Source organism: Sesamum indicum, linkage group LG4 (assembly GCF_000512975.1).
Source record: "Sesamum indicum cultivar Zhongzhi No. 13 linkage group LG4, S_indicum_v1.0, whole genome shotgun sequence".
NCBI lineage: Eukaryota > Viridiplantae > Streptophyta > Magnoliopsida > Lamiales > Pedaliaceae > Sesamum > Sesamum indicum.
The window spans coordinates 7,598,820-7,619,316 of record NC_026148.1 but is presented as its reverse complement, the minus strand read 5'-3'; the positions used below and the strand labels follow the sequence as shown (position 1 = coordinate 7,619,316).

The 20,497-nt window shown below is 33.7% G+C and overlaps 1 protein-coding gene across 3 annotated transcripts in view; it reads left to right on the top strand.

Moving 5' to 3' along the window:
• LOC105160168 (ADP-ribosylation factor GTPase-activating protein AGD4) overlaps positions 1-20,250 on the top strand; it is a 29,485-nt gene extending 9,235 nt beyond the window's left edge. Inside the window, exons 9-23 of one of the 3 annotated variants that reach the window (XR_002286956.1) lie at positions 2,316-2,381; positions 3,933-3,980; positions 4,079-4,174; positions 4,260-4,301; positions 6,501-6,716; positions 8,286-8,417; positions 9,130-9,348; positions 10,158-10,241; positions 10,367-10,633; positions 13,150-13,271; positions 15,391-15,475; positions 15,867-16,321; positions 17,796-17,954; positions 18,875-19,008; positions 19,794-20,250. Coding sequence is in view for 2 of the 3 variants with exons in the window: in XM_020693350.1 (XP_020549009.1) it covers positions 2,316-2,381; positions 3,933-3,980; positions 4,079-4,174; positions 4,260-4,301; positions 6,501-6,716; positions 8,286-8,417; positions 9,130-9,348; positions 10,158-10,241; positions 10,367-10,633; positions 13,150-13,271; positions 15,391-15,475; positions 15,867-16,321; positions 17,796-17,910 (1,947 nt within the window). In the remaining variant the exon portion in view is untranslated. The remainder of the gene's footprint in view (positions 1-2,315; positions 2,382-3,932; positions 3,981-4,078; positions 4,175-4,259; positions 4,302-6,500; positions 6,717-8,285; positions 8,418-9,129; positions 9,349-10,157; positions 10,242-10,366; positions 10,634-13,149; positions 13,272-15,390; positions 15,476-15,866; positions 16,322-17,795; positions 17,955-18,874; positions 19,009-19,793) is intronic. The other 2 variants (XM_020693350.1, XM_011077436.2) reach the window with 2 other exon arrangements.

Sequence of the window (20,497 nt, the reverse complement as noted above, 5' to 3'; positions counted from 1 at the left end):
TGTTCAGAAGTATGGTGTTGCCAACCAAGCTTTTTATCTGGTTAGAACAGATCCCTAGCTCCCGGAAACTAACAAGTCATTCTTGGCAGCTACTCTGTTAATGATGTAGAGACTGAGTACCAGATCTCCTAATCCTAGAAGATCTATGTCGCCCGGTCTGGGTTGCTGCAAAGCCCAACTGATGTATGGCTTATTTGTCTTCTTATGGTCATCACGGTTGAGGTTAGTTTTGTGGGCTGCTTCTATGGCCGAGGCAATATTAGGATGCTCTTCAGCCTCTGCAACTTATGAGAGGATTTCACTTGTAACTTAGCATTGTTGGCATTGCCTAAGCTGTACCCTCTCCTTTCCCATGGAACTTCCCTTGTGGAATAAAAGGATTCTGGACTAAAGTTCCAATTGTGCTTGTTCCTCATGAAGTGAGTACAAGAGCCTGGGTTATATTTACTGCCATGAAGGAGGCATCTTTGGTTCTTGCTTTAAACTCTTCTAGATTGTCATGGAAATTCATCTATTACCAGAATTTTCTTTGTTTTGACCCCCCAACCACCATAAAGACCTGTATTCTGAAATTCTCAGCCAGTTATATTTCTCTGAATAGCTATTGCACTAGACAGTTTAAGTTGCTCAGATAGTTTCTCGTCATCAGCTTAACCATAATTGTGTCTTAATTCATCCTCTTTCACTAGAATAATCTTATACATTATCTTTAATGATGTTTGACTGTAGCTAGTGAGATGCCTTAACCCTTTGCCGCTGCAAGGTCCTTGGTGGTGACACTAGCCAACTAGCTTGATTCCATGTTGACCGGTACAAGGCTGTTTACATCTAGGTTAGATGCAAAAACCTTACTGTTTAGTTGTAGGACATCTTTATTGTGTCAAATGTGTTGTATTGCCCTACTTTGGTACTTTAGATCGGTTAATTGGAATCGACATTAGTGTGATTTTGCTTGTAGTTTAAGAGCCCTAAGTGAGAAAACAAGACAACATTGTTGAGTGCTTGTGAATGTGAAATAGCTAACAGTACCAAGCCAATGTTTCCAGGAGCTAATCAGACCTTGCAAAACTGTCGCGCTTTCCTCTCACAACAAAGTGCTTTTAGCACTGGTACGATAGGATCCTTGACGTCATTTTTACGTGTTGGATGGTGGTTCTTTCAGTGGTCACACAAGAAGATAATTTTTGAAACTACATTCATGTTTTACCTTAAAATTGGAAAGGACATAACCTTTTCTTAGTTATCCAAAAAACTTCAGGTAAACTTGTTTTCTGGTCATTAAATCATTTAATCCGGAGGCTGGAGTAAAGAACTTCTTTCAGAGGCATTTTTATTATTAGTCATAAAGTAATTGCATTTTGGTAGTCTCTTTAATTTTATAATGGTGGATTAGGCAATAATTGATTTACTGTTAGATAACAAGGATATTCTAGATAATTGGAGCCAGTTTGACTTATCAAATTACATCCTATTCGTTTCTACTACTAAAGCTTTTGTTACTTGTAACAAGTATTTTAGTGTTCGATGATTATAGTGAAGTGATAATTCCTCCTTAAGGGCTTGCCTGTCCTCTTTCCATATAATTTTTTTAAAAACTTTTACGCTTTATTATTATTGAACTTTCAAAAGTATCACCAAAGAGTCTTTAATATAAGTGTCTAGTGCACTAGCAGTTGGTGGATGGATTTTGAAGGATGTATAACTTTCCTTTCGGGGCCCCAAAGTATGGGGTAGTGACCAAGTTGTAGGAGGACTCTGATATTACCTCGAGAGAACCGTATAAAAGAACTTTGTTAGTAAAGTGGGAGGCCAAGGTCATATAAACTCTATTAATACTCATATGATCCTCGTGGAATCTAAGTCCTTCAGCTTGCCATGAGAATCATAATATTCCACCGGAGTTCCCAGCCCTGACCCTGTATGGGCTAACTTTTTCATAACTTAACCTAGTGCTGGGCATCATCACCGCTACCTCACCATTGCAATTAGGAGGAGCATTTGACATGCCTATGCCACTTGATATGACTTTGAGAGAACTCTGCTTGAGAATTATTTGATGAATTGGGAGAATCTAGGGCAATATAAACTCCATTTTGTTGATATGGATTCCAAATCTCATACCTTGCAATTTGGACCGTAAGATGTCTTTTTGATGAATTTTACCTTTCCACCTCGACAGCACTGCATGAATATTCACATATCCACTCATTGTTTCATTAGCTCGTAATTGTTTCCCAAAAGTAATGCATTTGGTATACAATTCGAGTTACATGTTAATTATATTTCAATACATAACATATTCCCTTTCCTGTCAGGCAAGGGACAAGTTTGCTTCCTTAAAGAAGAATACAAGGGATGAAGTTGTTGCTGAGCTAGAAGAGGTCTATTTTTTCAATTCCCTCATAAATACGTCATTAAATTTGTTTTGGTGAAGTATCTCTTTAATAATGAAACTTGTCACACTGTTGTTATCTTTCTTATTGCATATGCCTACTGATGTACCTTCATTACAAATGATCTTCGAAATCTTAAGCTTCAAGGATTGGTAATCTAGATCTTAGATACAATTTGTCTGTGTTCTGTGCGCTCGTATTTATTCTTTTTTTGGGTTATGCATAAATTGCCAAGGGAGAGGAGGTTATCTGGTGTATTCTTTCCTTGGTTGATACTTGAGTGGCCCTACAAACAAACATAAGATAGGTTAGTTAGAAGGCAGGGCATTAGACACACAGCATCCGAAGTAGTTGAGAAAAGAATAGCTGTTTGTAGGTGAAAGGTTAAATATGTATGTTTATGCATGATCAACAGTTACAATCACCACTTCAAGAACATTGAAGTTCTTACAATATGTTATGATCTCCCTTCTCATTGTTGCCAATTCATCCAATCAATTATGTACTACTTTATTTTCTCTTGGAGTTATTTCCGATAAACATCTACTTATTTAGAACGAACATGCTTGTAAAATATTTGCTGTTTCCCTTCTTTTGAAAGATAAATGAGATATGTAATATATTTAATATGGTAAATGTCTTTTTAGATGGATCATTCCCACATTTCTGGACTTGCATTTATTTGTGGTATCATTTAGCAGATAATGAAACTAACAGAAACTCAGAACTAGTTATAACATTATCCAAACAGGATAGTAATTGCATATGCTAATATTTCTGCTAGGCATGGTCAAAATTACTTTTCAGGTGCAACCAATAATGAGCTTAATAAGGTATCAGATGAAAAAGAGCGAAATTGACTCTTTCATTAAGCTTTATTTCCTTACAAAGACTTGTTTCATACACCTTGAACTCATTTTTGAAACCCATGATTGAAGTGGCAAAAAAAATTAAATCAATGTTAGGAAAAAAGAGCTCCAGATTTATGTTGACACTTTTAGCTTAAAATGTTAGTGTTAGGAGTAACAGTGGGTCATGTATTGCACTTTTGAGAGAAAGTTGCTACTTTAGGAAATGGAAACTTAATTGATATCATGAAAAGGAAGTAGGAGCCTCGGCCATGGGTCCTTAGGTGCAGTTTTGTCTTTCTGTCAATTAATATGTTTTGCCATAAAGGAAAAAACCCTCTTGCAGTTTGGGGTTAAATGGATTACTTCTTTATGTTTTGAATAGGTTTGCTTCGTTCTCATTTTTCATGGACTATCCTGCTTAACCCCTTCATATAATATGTATATCTATATACATATATATTTATATATACAATATGCTTTTCTTAGATCCTGTTGATCTTTTTCTCTCATCCTATTACTTGATTGTGAGGATGTACTCAACCATATATCCTCTTTGTTTAAACTATTGAAACTTCTATCTTAATACTATAGCAAAAGAAACGTTGAACGAACTGCTTAATCATCTGTGCCATATTCTTTTATCTTTCTTTTTTAAATGATGGAAACCTATCTGTTCATTATATGACAGGATCTACAGAATTCAAAGTCAACATTTGAGAAAGGCCGCTTTAATTTGGTACCATGATGCACAAGTGATCCTCTCTTACGCTCATCTTATGAATTTTACTTATCCATCTTGTGTTTTAACTACCTTCCTCCGATTATGAATTTCAGGTACAGGCTCTCATGAATGTTGAAGCTAAAAAGAAGTTCGAGTTCTTGGAATCTTTTAGTGCAATTATGGATGCTCACCTGCGATATTTCAAATTGGTGCGTAGAGTTGCTAATATGTAATCATTGCCCATGGATCCTTTTGATATATTCTACTTGACAATATACCAATATATTGTTCCAGGGGTATGACCTATTGAACCAAATGGAGCCTTTTATTCACCAGGTATGCTAATCAATATTAACTCATCTAATTGTTATTCTGAGGGGAGATGATGTCTTGACTGTAAGATGCCGTAGTCGAATGTACCCAAAGTTTCTGCCATACTTTCCCCTCTTCAATATTCTCTATTTTTATTTCTGTTCTGTGGTAAATCAAGAGCATAACTATGATAGACTGTGCATAGGACTTTCCTTGAATTTTATACAACCAAGCTTTGCATCTGCATGCATCTGGATGACATTTATTTCTGGGAATCAACTTAGTAAGAAGTTAACCAATCAGCAGGACTAGTCACATTTTGATTAATTATAATATTTGCAAGTATTATTTAGTTCAATAATGATAGCATAAAACAAGTAGCTGTAGGACCTTATAGAACCTTACTGAACCAATTTTAGGTGATACGTTTCTTGGTATCTACACTTCATGTGTTATAAGTACTAGCTAACACATGGACGATTGACATACAGAAGAAAATATTCAGCTGAATGAATTAATAGATTAGTAAAATGATCCTAAAACAGCTAAGTAGTCTTTATGCATTAAGAATGGTTTGTAGTTTTCATACCTCACAAAGAAGCTGTTCGATAGTTTACTAAACTTACCTTTCTCTTTATTAATCTTCTTTTGGAATATACTATATTGTGATTCTGGTGGCCATTGATCTAATCAAGCTCATACCTATTGGAGCTAGACTCAAATAAATTTAACCCATTTAGTTGATCTCATTAAGTAATTTACTAAACCAAGTTTTGAACCAATTAAAAGCCTGTCTAATTAATAAGTCAATCAATTAGTAAACACTTCCTACTGGCTTTCCCTAATCTCATTAGGTTCAATTAATTGACCTGATCAATTCTATGTACTGACCATTGAACTCACTGAAGTCACGATAAAAATCACTGAACTCATGTCTTCACCTCTGGCAAAAAGGTTAAAAATAGAGCCGCTATGAAAGCTGCCATACTGCCAAGATCTCACAAAAATTCAATGTTTTGGGGTACTTCGGAACTTTTATTTGAATTTTCAGAATCAACTGGAGATGCATTAGTAAATCTCAGATGTTGGTATTTAAAAATATATTTTGATCTATCCCCGCCCCCTCTCTCTCTAATTTGATGCTATAAAATAAAATAAGAATTTGAAATTTATTTATAGATGAACTGTGCCGAAGAAGGCACTATATTGCCATAAATTTCCTAGCCCCCTTCTGTATCAACACATATTCACCTTGCTTATGATTTTACGTCCAAACAACCATATCGAACATTTTCACCAAGAGCACAAGATATCACCATATACCTATTGTTGCTATATCTGCAAATAGTGTTTAGCCGTTCCCATATGTATGAGATTATCCATTTTCTTCCCTTACACATGGTATTAACCATTCCTAATTTGTTGGAAATGAAATCTATTTTTCTCTTGGCAAAAAATTTTCATCCTAATTTAATGTGACTAGATAAAACATAATCTGTTGTCATATATTTACAGATAGATTAGTTCATTTGGTCATTTAAGTTGGTATATATATATTTTGAACTATGAATGTGGTTGTGCAACAAATTTTTCTTCAATAAAGAAATGAGTTTCTGATACTTTCTCTTTTAATACATGTGAGATATCTTATAAATTGCTTATAATCTGCCGTATTCTTTTTTCTTGTTTTTGAAAGTGCTACCATTATATAATTGAACTCAACATAATCAATTTAAATAGAATATGAATAATTAACTAAAAAAGATCTAAATCTGTTATTAAAGTAATTTTATTCCATAATTACCCGTTTTTTTTCCCTTAACAATGAGTGGGATCACCTAAAGAATGACAATTCTATTGCCTTCTCCTTTCTTTATACATACCAAGAATAGAATATGTTGTATAAATATTATTCTTTTCCCATTCTTATTCCATTCTTAAATTCATTCTATTCCCACCTAATTCCCTTACCTACCAATCATGCCGTTAATTGTTTAGGTGATGAGCAACATATTAGCGGCTCCACTTTGACATTTTCTTTCCCTCTGCTCAGCTTTCTGAATTACTATTTGCATATTTTCAACCTCAAACAGATACAAATATAATCTATACATATGTGTTTTGTATATGAGAGTTGCAGATATGCAGTGCAAATGTGTTAAATTGATTGGTTCCGTTGGAAACTAATATTCTTTTTATGCCTTTTCTACACCACGAATTCAGGTATTAACATATGCTCAACAATCAAAGGAGCAGGCAAATATCGAACAAGATAAACTAGCAAAAAGAATCCAGGAGTTTAGGACACAATCGGAGCTAAATCAATTGCAGGCATCCCATAAACTGGCAACATCATCAAATGCTATTGCCATGAACGGATTTGGTATGACTGCTTATAAAAGCATGGAGGCAATCATGCTGGCCACTGCCAATGATGAGGTGAGTTGTTTTCATATATGGGTTCCTATTGAGTGGTAGACTGTTTTAATAATGAACTAATGTTGTATCAGCAAGGTTAACATTGAAAGGTTTATTCTACTGCCTCCCTTATTTGGATTATAATAATCAATCCATATCTCAAATTTTCAATTTTATATAAGATTATGATAATCTCACTTATTTAATATAATACATATGATTTTTATTGATTTATTTCAGTATCAATTCTTTATCCATTATTTTTAATGAAATTAATAGGGTCTCAAGAAGAATCTGAAATGATCTTTAAGATTGAAAATACATATTTTAACAATAACAATAACCTTTTGTATTTAGCTTGTGAGCCTATACTTTCACAAAGATTTATAAATATGCATAATAAATCTAATGTATTTCTTATAAATTTGTGGTAAAGTTTGGTAATACCCATAAAATTTCTCTAAAGATAATAACAACGATGATAGTAATTGAAATTTGTATATATTTTCCTTAATATTGTATTATTAATGTTCAAGTACTGCATGGTTTATAAAATTTTTCTATGTTATCTTATATAATTGATAAAATAATAATTTAAATTGCTATCATCATATCTTAATAATTACTTTGAGAATCATTCTCATTTTATTTTTAGAAAATATGTTTTTGAATGTTTATATATCTCTTCGAGATTAATTTTTATATAATTTAATTAAAGATAAAAACTTACCCTAGGCAAACTTCTTTATAAAGATGACTTACTCCATGAATTACTATTTTTCCTATATTTATTCGTATTTTTCTAATTCAGTATTTAAATATATCAAGTTATGCATAAATTTTCACATAATTTAATGCAGATTTTATACTACCAAGTATGTGTATAAGCTAATCTTTGACATATAATTCAAATAAATAATAAATTATGTATTTTTATCATGAAGTTGAACAAATGCTTTTAACACTTTAAATTTTTAATCAATTTTAAAAAGATTGAATTACATTTGATCATGTTAATGCTAATATACCTTTTGAGTTTATCTTTTTAGTTTGGACGAAAAAATTAAGAGTAGTTTTATCATTCAATGCAGGATAAATTTTCTTTGTTGATTTAATATGTTTATTAATATTCTCAAAAACAGTAATCTTTTGAACTCATTTGATATAATTATTAAAAATTTAAAATTTTCTCATCGAGAGAGAGCTTGATATCAGATTTTTCCTTTTGAGCTTGTGTTCCAGGAAAAAAGTTGAGTTTGTCAAGCTCAAGCCTTAAAATTTTGCTGAGCTCATCTCGAGCTCGACTTGTTTGAACCTTTCCCTGAAATGTCATCAGTAGAAGAGCAAGTCATAAATAATAGTTGTGGGTCATGTATGTGATCTGGATCCAGTTTGTGGAGATGGTGGCGATTTCATATTGCATATGAATTTGCCAATTTAGTTGCATTAATCCAACTGAAAAAGGGAGGGAGCATCTGGTTGAGATGACCTGGATATTTGTTTCCTTCAAATTTAGCACATCTGAATATATAGGGTGTTAATTAAGAATAATATTCCATAGTTTATGAAATGTCTTTGATTTGTTTTTAGGTCCAGACTATCAAGCAGGGGTATCTTTTGAAAAGATCTTCAAGCCTGAGAGCAGATTGGAAAAGGAGATTCTTTATACTTGACAGTCAAGGGACTCTATATTATTACAGAAACAAAGGTCCCAAAGTAGGGGTATGTCAGTTTTGTTATGTGTTCTAAGTGTGCAACTCGCTTTTTGTATGATTAAACTTGTGTTGCCTGGCATTGTTCTCCCTATACTTGACTGCTATTTTTTTTTTATTTTTTTTTCCTGATTCTATCTGTTATTTAATGTGTGGTTGAGGACCATTTTTGCATGTTCACATGCCATTGAGCATCGCAACAGCTTGAAGTATACTGTATCTCGACTTGAATTTTGAGCTTTCAGAAATTGCTGGCTGACAATCTGTAAATATGAGATAGCTGCCTAAATCTTATTTCATCATATAATGAATCATGTTAAGAACATAGATCCATGTATAACAATCATGAATTCGTCAAGGATGAAGCATGTCCTTTGCTGTGACGTTCATTTAGACTCTCCCCTTATAGATAATCTACTGCCACTAAAACTCTTAGTCCCTTGAGGATACACTATCTACTAAGAAGTGTTGCGGTGTAGCAAGTCATTGCTTTTTGGTAAAATATAGTTGCCCTAATGAAATATAGTCACTGCTAGTCATAATTCCTTGATCAGGCTCAGATTATATGACATCCTTTTTTCCAGGTTATCTGGTGAGTATCAATGCCTATTATTTCTTGTTCGTAGCTTTTCGAACTCAAAGGACCAATTATATTATTTCATTTATAGCACCACCAGCATTTTTTGACTGGGGAAGCAAGCCTAATTTTCATATATTTCCAGGGTTCTCCTTCATTACATTCTTCACACTCACTGGAGCATAATAATCGTGTGTTTAGTAGATTCCGAGCAAGGCACCATCGAGAAGCATTGTCTTCTGAAGAACGTTTGGGCTGTAGCACTGTTGATTTGCGGACTTCTACAATTAAGATTGATGCTGAGGATACTGATCTGCGACTGTGCTTCAGAATAATTTCACCATTAAAAACTTACACCTTACAGGTAATTTGTTGAACATGTTTGCTTGTGGTTTTTCATCGCATGTTGGCAACCTATAGAATCCTGATGCTGCCATGTTTCTTCGTTTCTTAGTTTACTTATTCTTGAATACACGCTCCAAAGCTTTGGAATATTTTTTGTTCTGTAAATCTCTATCTCCATTGAACTTGTAAAAGAACATAGTTTAAATTTGTAAGTGAAGAAGTGTCCTTGTTTGATCTGATAGACAGCCTTTTGTCTTTGCAATACTGTTGTCTATGAGCTGACATATTTTTTTTTCCTTCGGAGAGAGAGACTATGATATCCAAAGTAGTCCACTGTAATCATTGTTTTCGTATGACGGACACCCAAGTGTTACGTTTAACATGTGTATGCACTCGCCCACAGGTTCCTAGGAAACAGTGACTTGCATATACTGAAAATTTGTTGAAATGAGAGCTCTGTCCAGCATCACTGTTTTCTCTCTGGTACTTATTTGTTTATTATTAAGGTGCTTCTGCTTACACCATAAGGATAAAAAATGAGCATAAGCAAAATGTATATATGTCTGTATACCATATGGGCTACTGGACGGGTGTGTGCAAACATCTCTCATGATTAAGAATATGGTTAAAGAAATATTAATAGCAGCCTTTTGTATGAAAAAGACATGATAGTTGTAAGATTTCTCTTAAGTGGCATCATTAAGAAACTCACAACTAGTATTTCAGTATTTCTTAACCTTCTCTATTGACCACATTTATGATTACTGGAAGTTGGAAGTTCAATGAATTGCAGCAGCTATATCAACCTTTCTATGTTGGCATGGATAGGCTGAAACTGAAGCTGATAGGATGGACTGGATGAACAAAATCACAGGAGTTATTACATCCCTCTTGAATTCTCATATACAGCAGGTGAACTCTATACTTTTCATGATTCTTTGAACCCATTGTCTGTAAATGTCATCTGAAAAAACCAGTTCTGAGTCTTCTGACATGAGTCTTTCTTTTTTTTTGCAAAAAAAAAAAAAAAATGGCAGGTGGATTTGGGGAAACATGATAATGATAAAATTTATGATCCTTCTGGGGCATCTTTTAGTCGATCACTTGATAATGGAGAAATTCCTTATGGCATAGGAGTCAACCGAGCTGATTCTGTTTCCAGGATTCTGAGGGAAGTTCCTGGAAATGACCAGTGCGCTGAATGCAGTGCTTCCGACCCTGATTGGGCATCTTTGAATCTTGGCATCGTAATGTGCATTGAGTGCTCTGGCATTCACCGTAATCTTGGTGTCCACATATCAAAGGTATATGTTATTGTACCATCATGGAATTTAGAAATGATTTGTTATTTCTTTTTCTGTTTGTTTTCTTTCTTTTACTTTTAAAATTTGGTATGCTGTTATTGTACTTCCTTTGCAAAGTTATTATTTTAGGTTTTCGTCATTCCATCCATTTAATCATAAGGTACTTTTAACTTCGTTTGCAAATAAATAATCCAAGTCATATTATTTATCTCATAACTTTTAATATAGTTAGTCATCTGTCCTCAAAACTAGGAGCGAAGACTTTTTACTATTGACCAACTTTATGACCTGTCCAATGGCTTGTAAAGCTCTTTTACTCATTTTTAGATGGCAAGTATATAATTAGGACTGTTAAGCATGCTTACTGAGATTGTTTTGACTGAGCTTGGAAATGATGTCGTAAATTTAGTAAGTGCTTGCTTTAAGGAAAACAAAATCTTCAATGTGAATAATTTGGTCTTTCGTATTTCAACTTTTGATTTCATATATCTAGTTAATTTTTTCAGTTTTATTCATATGAATCTAATATGTATGATTTATCTTTACTTTTATTTAATTGTATATCTAGTTTGTACAGCTTAATTTTTCACATAGTATATATTGTTATTATACTCTAATGGTATTACCCAAAAAAGAATTGACATAGAAATTGTAGAATGGAAAAGATCTTATTGTGTATATTATTGAAGGATACAACCTCAACATATATAGGATGGATTTTAGAGATATCTACAAATAAATTAAACTACTTATCTTTAACAGATAGGAGAAGGTATACATAAATGAACCTTACACAAATCCTAACACTCTCCCTTAAGCTGAACTCTTCCTCAAGCTCAAGCTGAAGCATATATATCAGTCATTGAATTGCATTGCTCCTAAAGCTTTAGGAGAAAAGGTCTTCTCTTTACTATGAACGGGTGTACAGAGCTAGTTGCTCTAAAGATTCCTAATTTGTTGACTTATAAAATTGTAGTTTTGAAATTATAGACTGTTAGTTGCAATTATTTAAAATATTATTTCTAATTATGTGCTGTATTTAGCTTTTGCTTATTTTTGAAGCAGTAATCGTACAACATTACCTTCCCTCACTTTGCTATTCTTTTATTAACATCTCTTTGTTTCTTAATGTTTCAAAATTGATTGATGTTATACTATTTATTAGTTATTTAAGGAAGAAATAATCTAAATTAGATAAACCCTTAGTCTCAAAATAATTCTACTTAGTATAATGCATTCCTATAATTATGTTTATTACATTTCAATACTAACTACTGTGCATAGATCTTAAATTGGGTTATTTGTTGTAATATTGTGTAAATCCTTCTCCAACGTCTCACTTCAGCCTACTCTTCTATATACAATATCATTTTTCTTTTCTTTTCTTTACACATTCATCATAGTGAAGCAGTCATTTCTGGCATTAACTTGTCCTCATAATTTAAACTCCTAACCACAATTCTTTTTATGTTTATTCTAGTCCATTTTTTGAAGTTTTAGCTTAATTGTTCACATAAAATTCATGTAAAATTTTAAGGTTCACCGTTATATTATATGCCCTAAAAGTTTGTACTAACCTTGAACTATTCAAAACTTTTCTGGCAAATCAATTCCATTGAAATATTATTTGCCATTTTTATTTTGTTTTTGCTAGAAATGTTGTTCATTTTAAAATTACGCCTTGGGATTTACAGAAGCTAGGACTATTAAATAGTTTCCTTGTCTAGATACACTTTGATTTTTTTTTATAACTAATGATTATTTATTATTAAAAAAAATACTTATGGGTATGAATGTCTTTTCATAATAAAAAAAGAAACACTTGCACAATTCTTACTTTTATATTATATAGTATAGATTTATACATATATATATATTTGCTGTTTCGTATTTCTACCTTTTCTGTTAAAAAATTTCACATTACAAATATATACGTAGATTCAGGTTTATTGATCTTGGTTTTATGAAAAAACTGTAATCGGTGCTTCGTACTTGCATTCTTTCTACTGAATCAAAAGCATGTCCGTCGCCTTTGGTTTCTAAAATGTTGCAAGATGGAACCTATATCTTGCTACCTTAGATATCCATTTCACTTTAAACAATTCAGATATTCATTTTACTTTAAACAGTTCAGATATTCATTTTACTTTAAACAGTTCATATATTTTGCATTTAAAACCACCATCATATAATCTCAGAAAATCCAATTTTCTGTCATTCTTGGGCTTCTTGCAATTCTTCTTTTCCTTTTGGAATAGAAAAAGATGTATCTAATTACAAAGACATTATTTCCTTTTAGACTGTTAAAGATATGCTGGTCTTCACCTTGATATACACGTAAATGTACCATAACTTATCCTTATGAAAAACTCTTGTTCAATGAAAATTGCGTGGTTTATGTATATTTGGCTTAGGGTTTAGAACCCACAACATGTACTTGAACATCGTATTACTCTCACAAGATTTGACAACCATAGGAACCTAGAATTAACATATACTTTTCCTACCATTTACAGGTAAGATCAGTCACCTTGGATGTGAAAGTTTGGGAACCTACTGTCTTGGACTTATTCCAAGCCCTGGGTAATGCCTACTGTAATTCTGTCTGGGAGGAGTTGCTTCCACTGCACAAAGGCCAGTACGTTCCTTGAACTCTACCATGACCATTTACAATGTCAAGAATCATGAGGTCTTTATAATAGAATCTTGCGTGCAATCAAAGCAGCATGTATAGGAACAAAGTTATGAACTCAGTAGGGCGTAATAGACTTCTTTGCAAAACCTAGTATACTATCTACTTGTATAACTGAAAATTAGAGTTCTTGTGAATAAGTTATTCATAAACAGATATATAAATAATTAAATTAGGTGTTGTATGTGAGCAAAAAGTGGTGGACAAATATCACTGGACAATAGAAGAGAGAGACAGAGACAAAGAAAGAGAGACAAGATGATCCATCTAATAATTAGTGGTCCAAATCACCTTGCTCACTTTCTTGCTAATCTACCTAGCTTCTACTAATACAATTAGTTCAACTTAAAGCACCAGTGGTGGACCTCAATGCGCTAGCTATAACATCCCCAAGTCCTGATTATGACCTCCTCGCAGTGCGAATCTGTGCGTGTACTGGATGATGAAACCAGAATTTATGAAAGCAAAGCTCATAATATAGCTCCAGTTGTAAATTCACTGAATGGCGCTCTTTTTAATCCACAAAAACAGCTCTGTTGGGTTTCTTATATGTTTCTGAGAGAGGCTATCCGTTATCTTGAGAATGCGACAAGAGCAGTATTTAATTACCAGTGGGACAGCCTGCAAAATTATAGAAGTATGATTCACAAGCCAAACATGTCCCGAAAACCATCATTGGCTAAATTTTGAGGACTTATAAGATTCTCAACATTTAGGAATTGAATGATTTACAACAGTGAAGAGAGCCCTGTGGCTGATTTCCTACTTGTTAGAACTATCTTGACATGCCGTGCAGTATGTCTGACAAATGAGTACTTAGTGAATGTTAAGTCTTGCTTGCTGCTTTTTAAGTGGCAAATTTTTGAGTTTTAACTGAAAATTTCTTGAGGGAACACTTAGATTTGGTTTCCTACAAGTGAATGGGCCCAGCCTATATGGTAAATTCTGTGTTGGACCCAAAATTGATTTTCATGTGCAGTAAGCTCTTCTTAATGAAAATACAAGCAATAGTTAGTGAATGAAAACATATTTTAGCGGATATGGTGCTTTACTAAAAGTTGACTCAAGTCACATATTTTAGCGGATATGGTGCTTTACTAAAAGTTGACTCAAGTCACTGCTATATAATTTGCTCACTGGTGTAGAAGCAGTACTGATTTGTCTCCTCTAATGTACAACAGCCCAACTATCATCGTGTACACTGAACAAACTCTAAACAAGTTGTTGAGTCCACAGGAAGAGCACGTTTCTTCAACTAATGTAGCTTTCTTTTATGGTATACATGTAACGGTAGTTGTAAGCATAACTATATGAGAACTGATGCCATTTCGCAAGCACACAAAACCTCTGTAATACAAATAAAGTGGAATAGTCAAGTATTTAGGATGTGAATGAGAATATGGGTTGTGGTTAACTGGTAGTACACTAATGGGTTAGTGGCCTCATAAGTGAGTTAAAAAAGATTAATTTAATATCTCCCTCAATTCTATTGATCTCTCAATTTATAGCACCAGTATCTCTTTAATAGTCAACACAATATATAAGGCATTACAAATTACAGTTCTAATGTAGACAGTTAGGTGTCGCTTGTCGACTTTTGAGAAAAGGGATTCAGAGCATACCATTGGGAACAAACTAATTTCACATTATGTATGTCATTCAGCATTTCCTTTTTTTTTTAAACTTCAAAGACTCTTGTTCCTTTATTTCACAATTGATCGAGTTGCTAGTGATGTTATCTCTTCTCTTATCCTGGAAAAGAAAAGTATTGGACTCCTCGTCAAGGCATAGATATTATACTAGATGGAAAGAACAAATATGTACCTAGTAGTATAAATTAATTGCCTGTCTTTTTTTTCGGACTTCTTAAATTAAATCTTTTAAGTTTTGAAGGTTATATTTATTTGTATCAACCAATTTTAGGAATTGATAAAAGTTCATGTCATTGGTAGATCATCTCCTTTTATTGTGATAGCTTCTATGAAATTGGTCAACTTTCTTTATGCCCTTATTTTTCTGGTTTTCTGAAGGAAATATTAATCATTAAATGAAATCATTGATTCAGAAAAATAGAGGCTGATGCCCCATCAGTTACAAAACCAAGCCCCATGGATACAATTCATCAAAAGGAGAAGTACATTGAAGCAAAGGTATATTTCTCTGGAAAGTCCAGCTCTTATTACTTTCTAATTGATTTAACGAATTTTTTGTGACTAACAGAAATTTTTATGATGAAAAATGGCTTGAATATTTTCGTGTGCTTTTCCTCTCTGAGAATTGTTATTGGATAGTATTCATTTTAACTTATTTTATTTTGAATTGATGGACATCAAAACATTTTCTGAACTTTGGTTATCACTTAATTTTCTGTGGAAATTATATTTTTTAACATAGAATGTGCCAAAGATGATATATTTGACAAAACCATGATATGGACAAGCTTTATTTGGCTTTACATGATCCCCTTCAAAAAAAATTTCCTTTTCTTTTCATACATTGCGTTCAGTTTTGATTTGGAACTTACTTGCTGTCAAACTCCAGTATGTTAGAAAACTGCTTGTGAATAAAGAAGCCACAGAACCCAAGTATCTCTCTGCTTCCACCATCTGGGAGGCAGTTAGGGCCAACAATCTCCGGGAAGTATATCGTATATCTATCACATCAGATGCCAATAGAGTAAACACAACCTATGATGACATGGTTGAATGCAATTTTTACCATGATGAAATGGGATCACAACGGAGCTTCCACGACTCTGAAAAGGAACAGCTTGATCGAGTAACCTGTGAGGGGATCAAGTCTTCCAATGATCCAGGGGACTGTCTCCATGGCTGTTCTTTATTGCATTTGGCATGCCATAATGGAAGTTTGGTGATGCTAGAGCTATTGTTGCAGTTAGGGGCTGATATAAACAAGCGTGACCTTCACGGCAGAACTCCTCTACAACATTGCATCCTGAAAGGAAACAATCAGATGGCGAAGTTCTTGCTTCGAAGGTAACCCTCCTGAGATGAAAAACATTTGTTAAATAATACAGCAATCTGTGTACGATTACCTTCTAATTGTTTCAACCATTACCTTCTAATTGTTTCAACCATTACCTTCTAATTGTTTCAGTAGCAGGGAAGTATCTTTACATTAGGTTTTCTAGTAGAGTGATTGTTTGAGATATTCAAGCAAGATGTACGTACTATCTGAAACTCAATTTCTATGTTCATATACATGCTAAAATAACAGGTCACCGGTAAACATGTCTCTTCCCCACTCACAACTAAATGCTCTCTTCCCTCTGTTCCTTTGGGAAATAAAAAATGCCAACTGCTTTTTCATCCCCCTTTTAAGTTATTTTTTGTTCTTTCAACACTTCTCTTTCTCAACTATGTGCAAGAGAAATTATTCCGTAGAGAATGTTACAGGTTCTAACAACTGTTGGACTCAAGGGATACGGATGAAATTTCTATAAAGTGTGGGGTCAGTTAAGCCAAGCATGAGGGGTGGTTTTGTAGTCATCTCTAGATTCAAAGTTAAAAATGTCAATACACAACCTGGAAAACCTGTCAGCTACATGGAACGTGCTATAGTTGCACGTCAGAAAAAATCAAGACTGAGTGTCTTTGTATTGTATAATGAGAAGGAGTAATGAACGTGTTCGTTTAACTCCAGTTATTTATATTTTTTCACATTTCACAGAGGTAAAATGTAATTCGCCCTAATTTTTATATCCAGGCTTGCATTATTTTGTAAACAATTTTCTTACAGTTTTATGTATCCAGTGTCGTCTCATATACTCTTCCTAGTTGTAGACTGAGCATCAACTTGTACATAAAGTTTATGAAATATTCCACTATAGTTGCTTTAAGTGACCAATTCTTTGGAAATGGTTACTTGTCATTCAACTGAATTCATTCTCCTTGAATTGACTATTCCTGTCATTCGACTAATTCCTTAATAGTGAACCTGACTGAAGCAAAGCATGGAACTGACCTTGAAGGCTCCCCTTGGTTAAATCACAAACACGCTTGGGCTGCCTCGGTGGATTACTTCCAAGCTTATTCACACATTTAGATGCCTCAATCAATTGAGTTATTTGGTGATGTTCCAGGGGAAATCATAAATTGAAATTTTTAGGACAGTGTTTAAAGAGAAAATGAGAATGAGTCTCCTTCATATCTATATGAATATATATCTTCTTATACAAGGAAGAATTTTAGCACTGTTAAGCCACCTCAATTGTGAAGTAAAGTCTTACTTAAGTAGAGCTGCCAACTGGGTCATGGATCTAAAAACCTGACTTAGTTGCCAACAGGTTTTATATGTAATATCTTGCAAGTTATGAATTGGTTATCAATATATGTCCTATTGGCTGAGTATATTATCATACATTTTTGCCAAATGCATTAAGTTGCTTACTTTGTTAACCTGCTTTTTTCTATTTTAATGATTCCATGTTTATGAATGCATGTCACTCAGAGGCGCACGAGCATCTATCAGGGATGCTGAGGGCTTTACTGCTTTAGAAAGGGCTATGGAGATGGGAGCAATAACTGATGAGCAGCTCTTCATCTTGCTTGCAGAGAGCGAGTAAAGACTTGGAGTGCTGATATGTGAGTTTATTAGCGCGTCATTAAGGTTATTTACCTCTTCTCCATTACTTATTCTTAATTCGACTTCCATTTCCCATTATTAGTTTTCCATATTATGAAGTTGATGGACAAAGTCATGTCAAATATCTAATGAAGTTGGATAGGATGGTGAGAATAACTAATAATTGAACACTATTTGATAAAAAGAGATGGATTGATTGTAGCGTACATGTTATTTACTTATGCAGTTTGTTATACATGTGCGGTAGGATTCTGTATGTTTCTAGAGGCCATCATTTTTTATCAAAATCATGGCAGCAGGTAGGATGTCTCACAAATTTTTTTGGTCTGTTGCAGAATTGTTTTCATTTAGAATACTACTTGAATATGTAAAATGGAGCCATGCTCAAGATGTTCAAAATGTGGACTTCAATGACACTAATATACCAGCTTAGCAGATGATGCTGTATATTAAGATCATTGTCTCGAGCAAATTGTAACATTATCTTGGAAGATATAATGGGATAACACTAATATCATCACTCTAGTAAAATGTAACAAGATCGTGTGTACTTGTATGATTCATCCTTTTCTTCTCGTGTATCATGTCCCTTCTATTGTGATGTGGGAAGAAAGACAGAAAAAGTCCTTCAATTAGTATTGAACTTTGTAGATGCCTCAATCTGATTGCTTCAAGAAAACATGATAACCCTGTGAGCAGTAGTTAATCTGTAGTTCAGCAAGAAATCTGTCGAGTCCTCAGGTTAAAATTTAAAGGTTTCAAGCAAGTTATAATATAAAGGCTACAAATATAAGAAAAGAGGAGGAATAAGAAGATTTGGGGAGACTCCCCTCAAAAGATGAACTAAATTCCGAGAAAATAATAAGTGACATACTGAAATTTATAGGTTTCTGATGAATTTGTTTCGAAATATTGACTATGATGCAATGTTCTTTGATTGTCAGTAAACACTTCTTTCCTTCTGTACGCTGAAAATGTCTTGAAGATGAAATCCATCTGTCAATATACTTGCCTCCCAACTTCTCAGATATTGTGGTTTGTATCAAGTGTGAGAACAACACTTTACATATCTGATGAGGTAAACTGGCTTCTCGGGGACCTATTTGTCAGGCTCAATTAATACTGGAGGAATTGTTTTGAGTATTCTGTTTGTTCGTATACCATGCTTTAGGTTACCGACGTGCTGAAAAGTAGAAACACCTGAGAAATTCATGAGCTAATGGAAATATTCCCATTATGCACATACGTAGGTCTGTGGTCGGAGGGGTTACAAATAATAATAAGCTTATTTTAGTGATTTCATATTGGGGCAGTAGTGCCTAATCTTATTTGTTATTTTCACTAGATTGGTGAAATTACATGCTTCTCTATTTACATTAGAGTAAATTACATTTATATCTCCTAAACATTTGTCGTAATTGCAAAAAAAAACCTCTCTGTTAGATATAAAATTTCATTTATATTCATTGAGGTTTGCTCCTTACTTTTACCGCCTTGTGTTAGGGCTGCATCCAAAAATTCATGTAAATTTTCAATTTTGCTCCTCCATTTGTGGAAAATCTTTGTGCACCTGGAATTCACCAATTTTTATGGTAAAAAATCACCTTTCGGGCTTAATTATAAGTTTCTTTCACATGCTGAGGGATATTTGTAATTAATGAAGAAATATTTTTGTAGTATTTTTAATGATCCAAATTTTTGTCTATGTAAATTAACTGTCATATCTGATTCGATTTAAACCAGAGACTTCAAAATTTGATATTTTTAAATGCACATATATGGACAAAACATATAATAAGAACCGATATATATATATAAATATACAAATATCTTTGGTAGTAAAATTATTTATTTTCTCTGCAGATCTTTCCATGCATCCGGAGAACTCTGAGATTAAGCTTACAGATTGAGAATGGAAATCACATATCCTAAATGCATAGAGTTTAAGTGAGCCTGTTCGGAACATCTTCAGTCGTTGCCAGGAGTGCGGTTCCCCATTCTCATTCCTCTTACCAGAAGTAGCGAGGAAGACCAAGTCGTGCTCTGTTTCTTTAGCTGAAACCGTTGCGACTGATGTTGACCATTTTCTTACTCCAAACAGATGCATATAGGAGCAGTTGGTATGTTGACTGGAGTTAATGTCAGGACCGTTCCGCTTGTCTTCTATGTCCAATCTGTCAATTTTCTGATTACTGAAATTTAGAAGAGATTTGTTTGGTTGGAAGTGTTTGGAGTTTAAACAAACAACTTATGTTACAAAGGAAAGGTTTTAAGTTTAATATGCAACAGTATGTGTTGCTCAAGTTTGCATAAATCTTAACATGCTATCTTTTCACAGCTTATGCAGCGAACTCATTCATATGGCCTATGAATCACAGCAGAATCATTTCTGATTCCTATTTGGCTTTTTTCCTTCAGTGCTGCAACAAGGTTAAAAATCTCCCTCCCGCTTGATTGATCGAAATGATCAAGCACTTGTATTTTGTTTATATTTGAGAAAGCAAAATACACACGAGGGCTGCTGGAGACTATCGGAGTTAAGCCCCTCCGATGATGAAAATATGTTT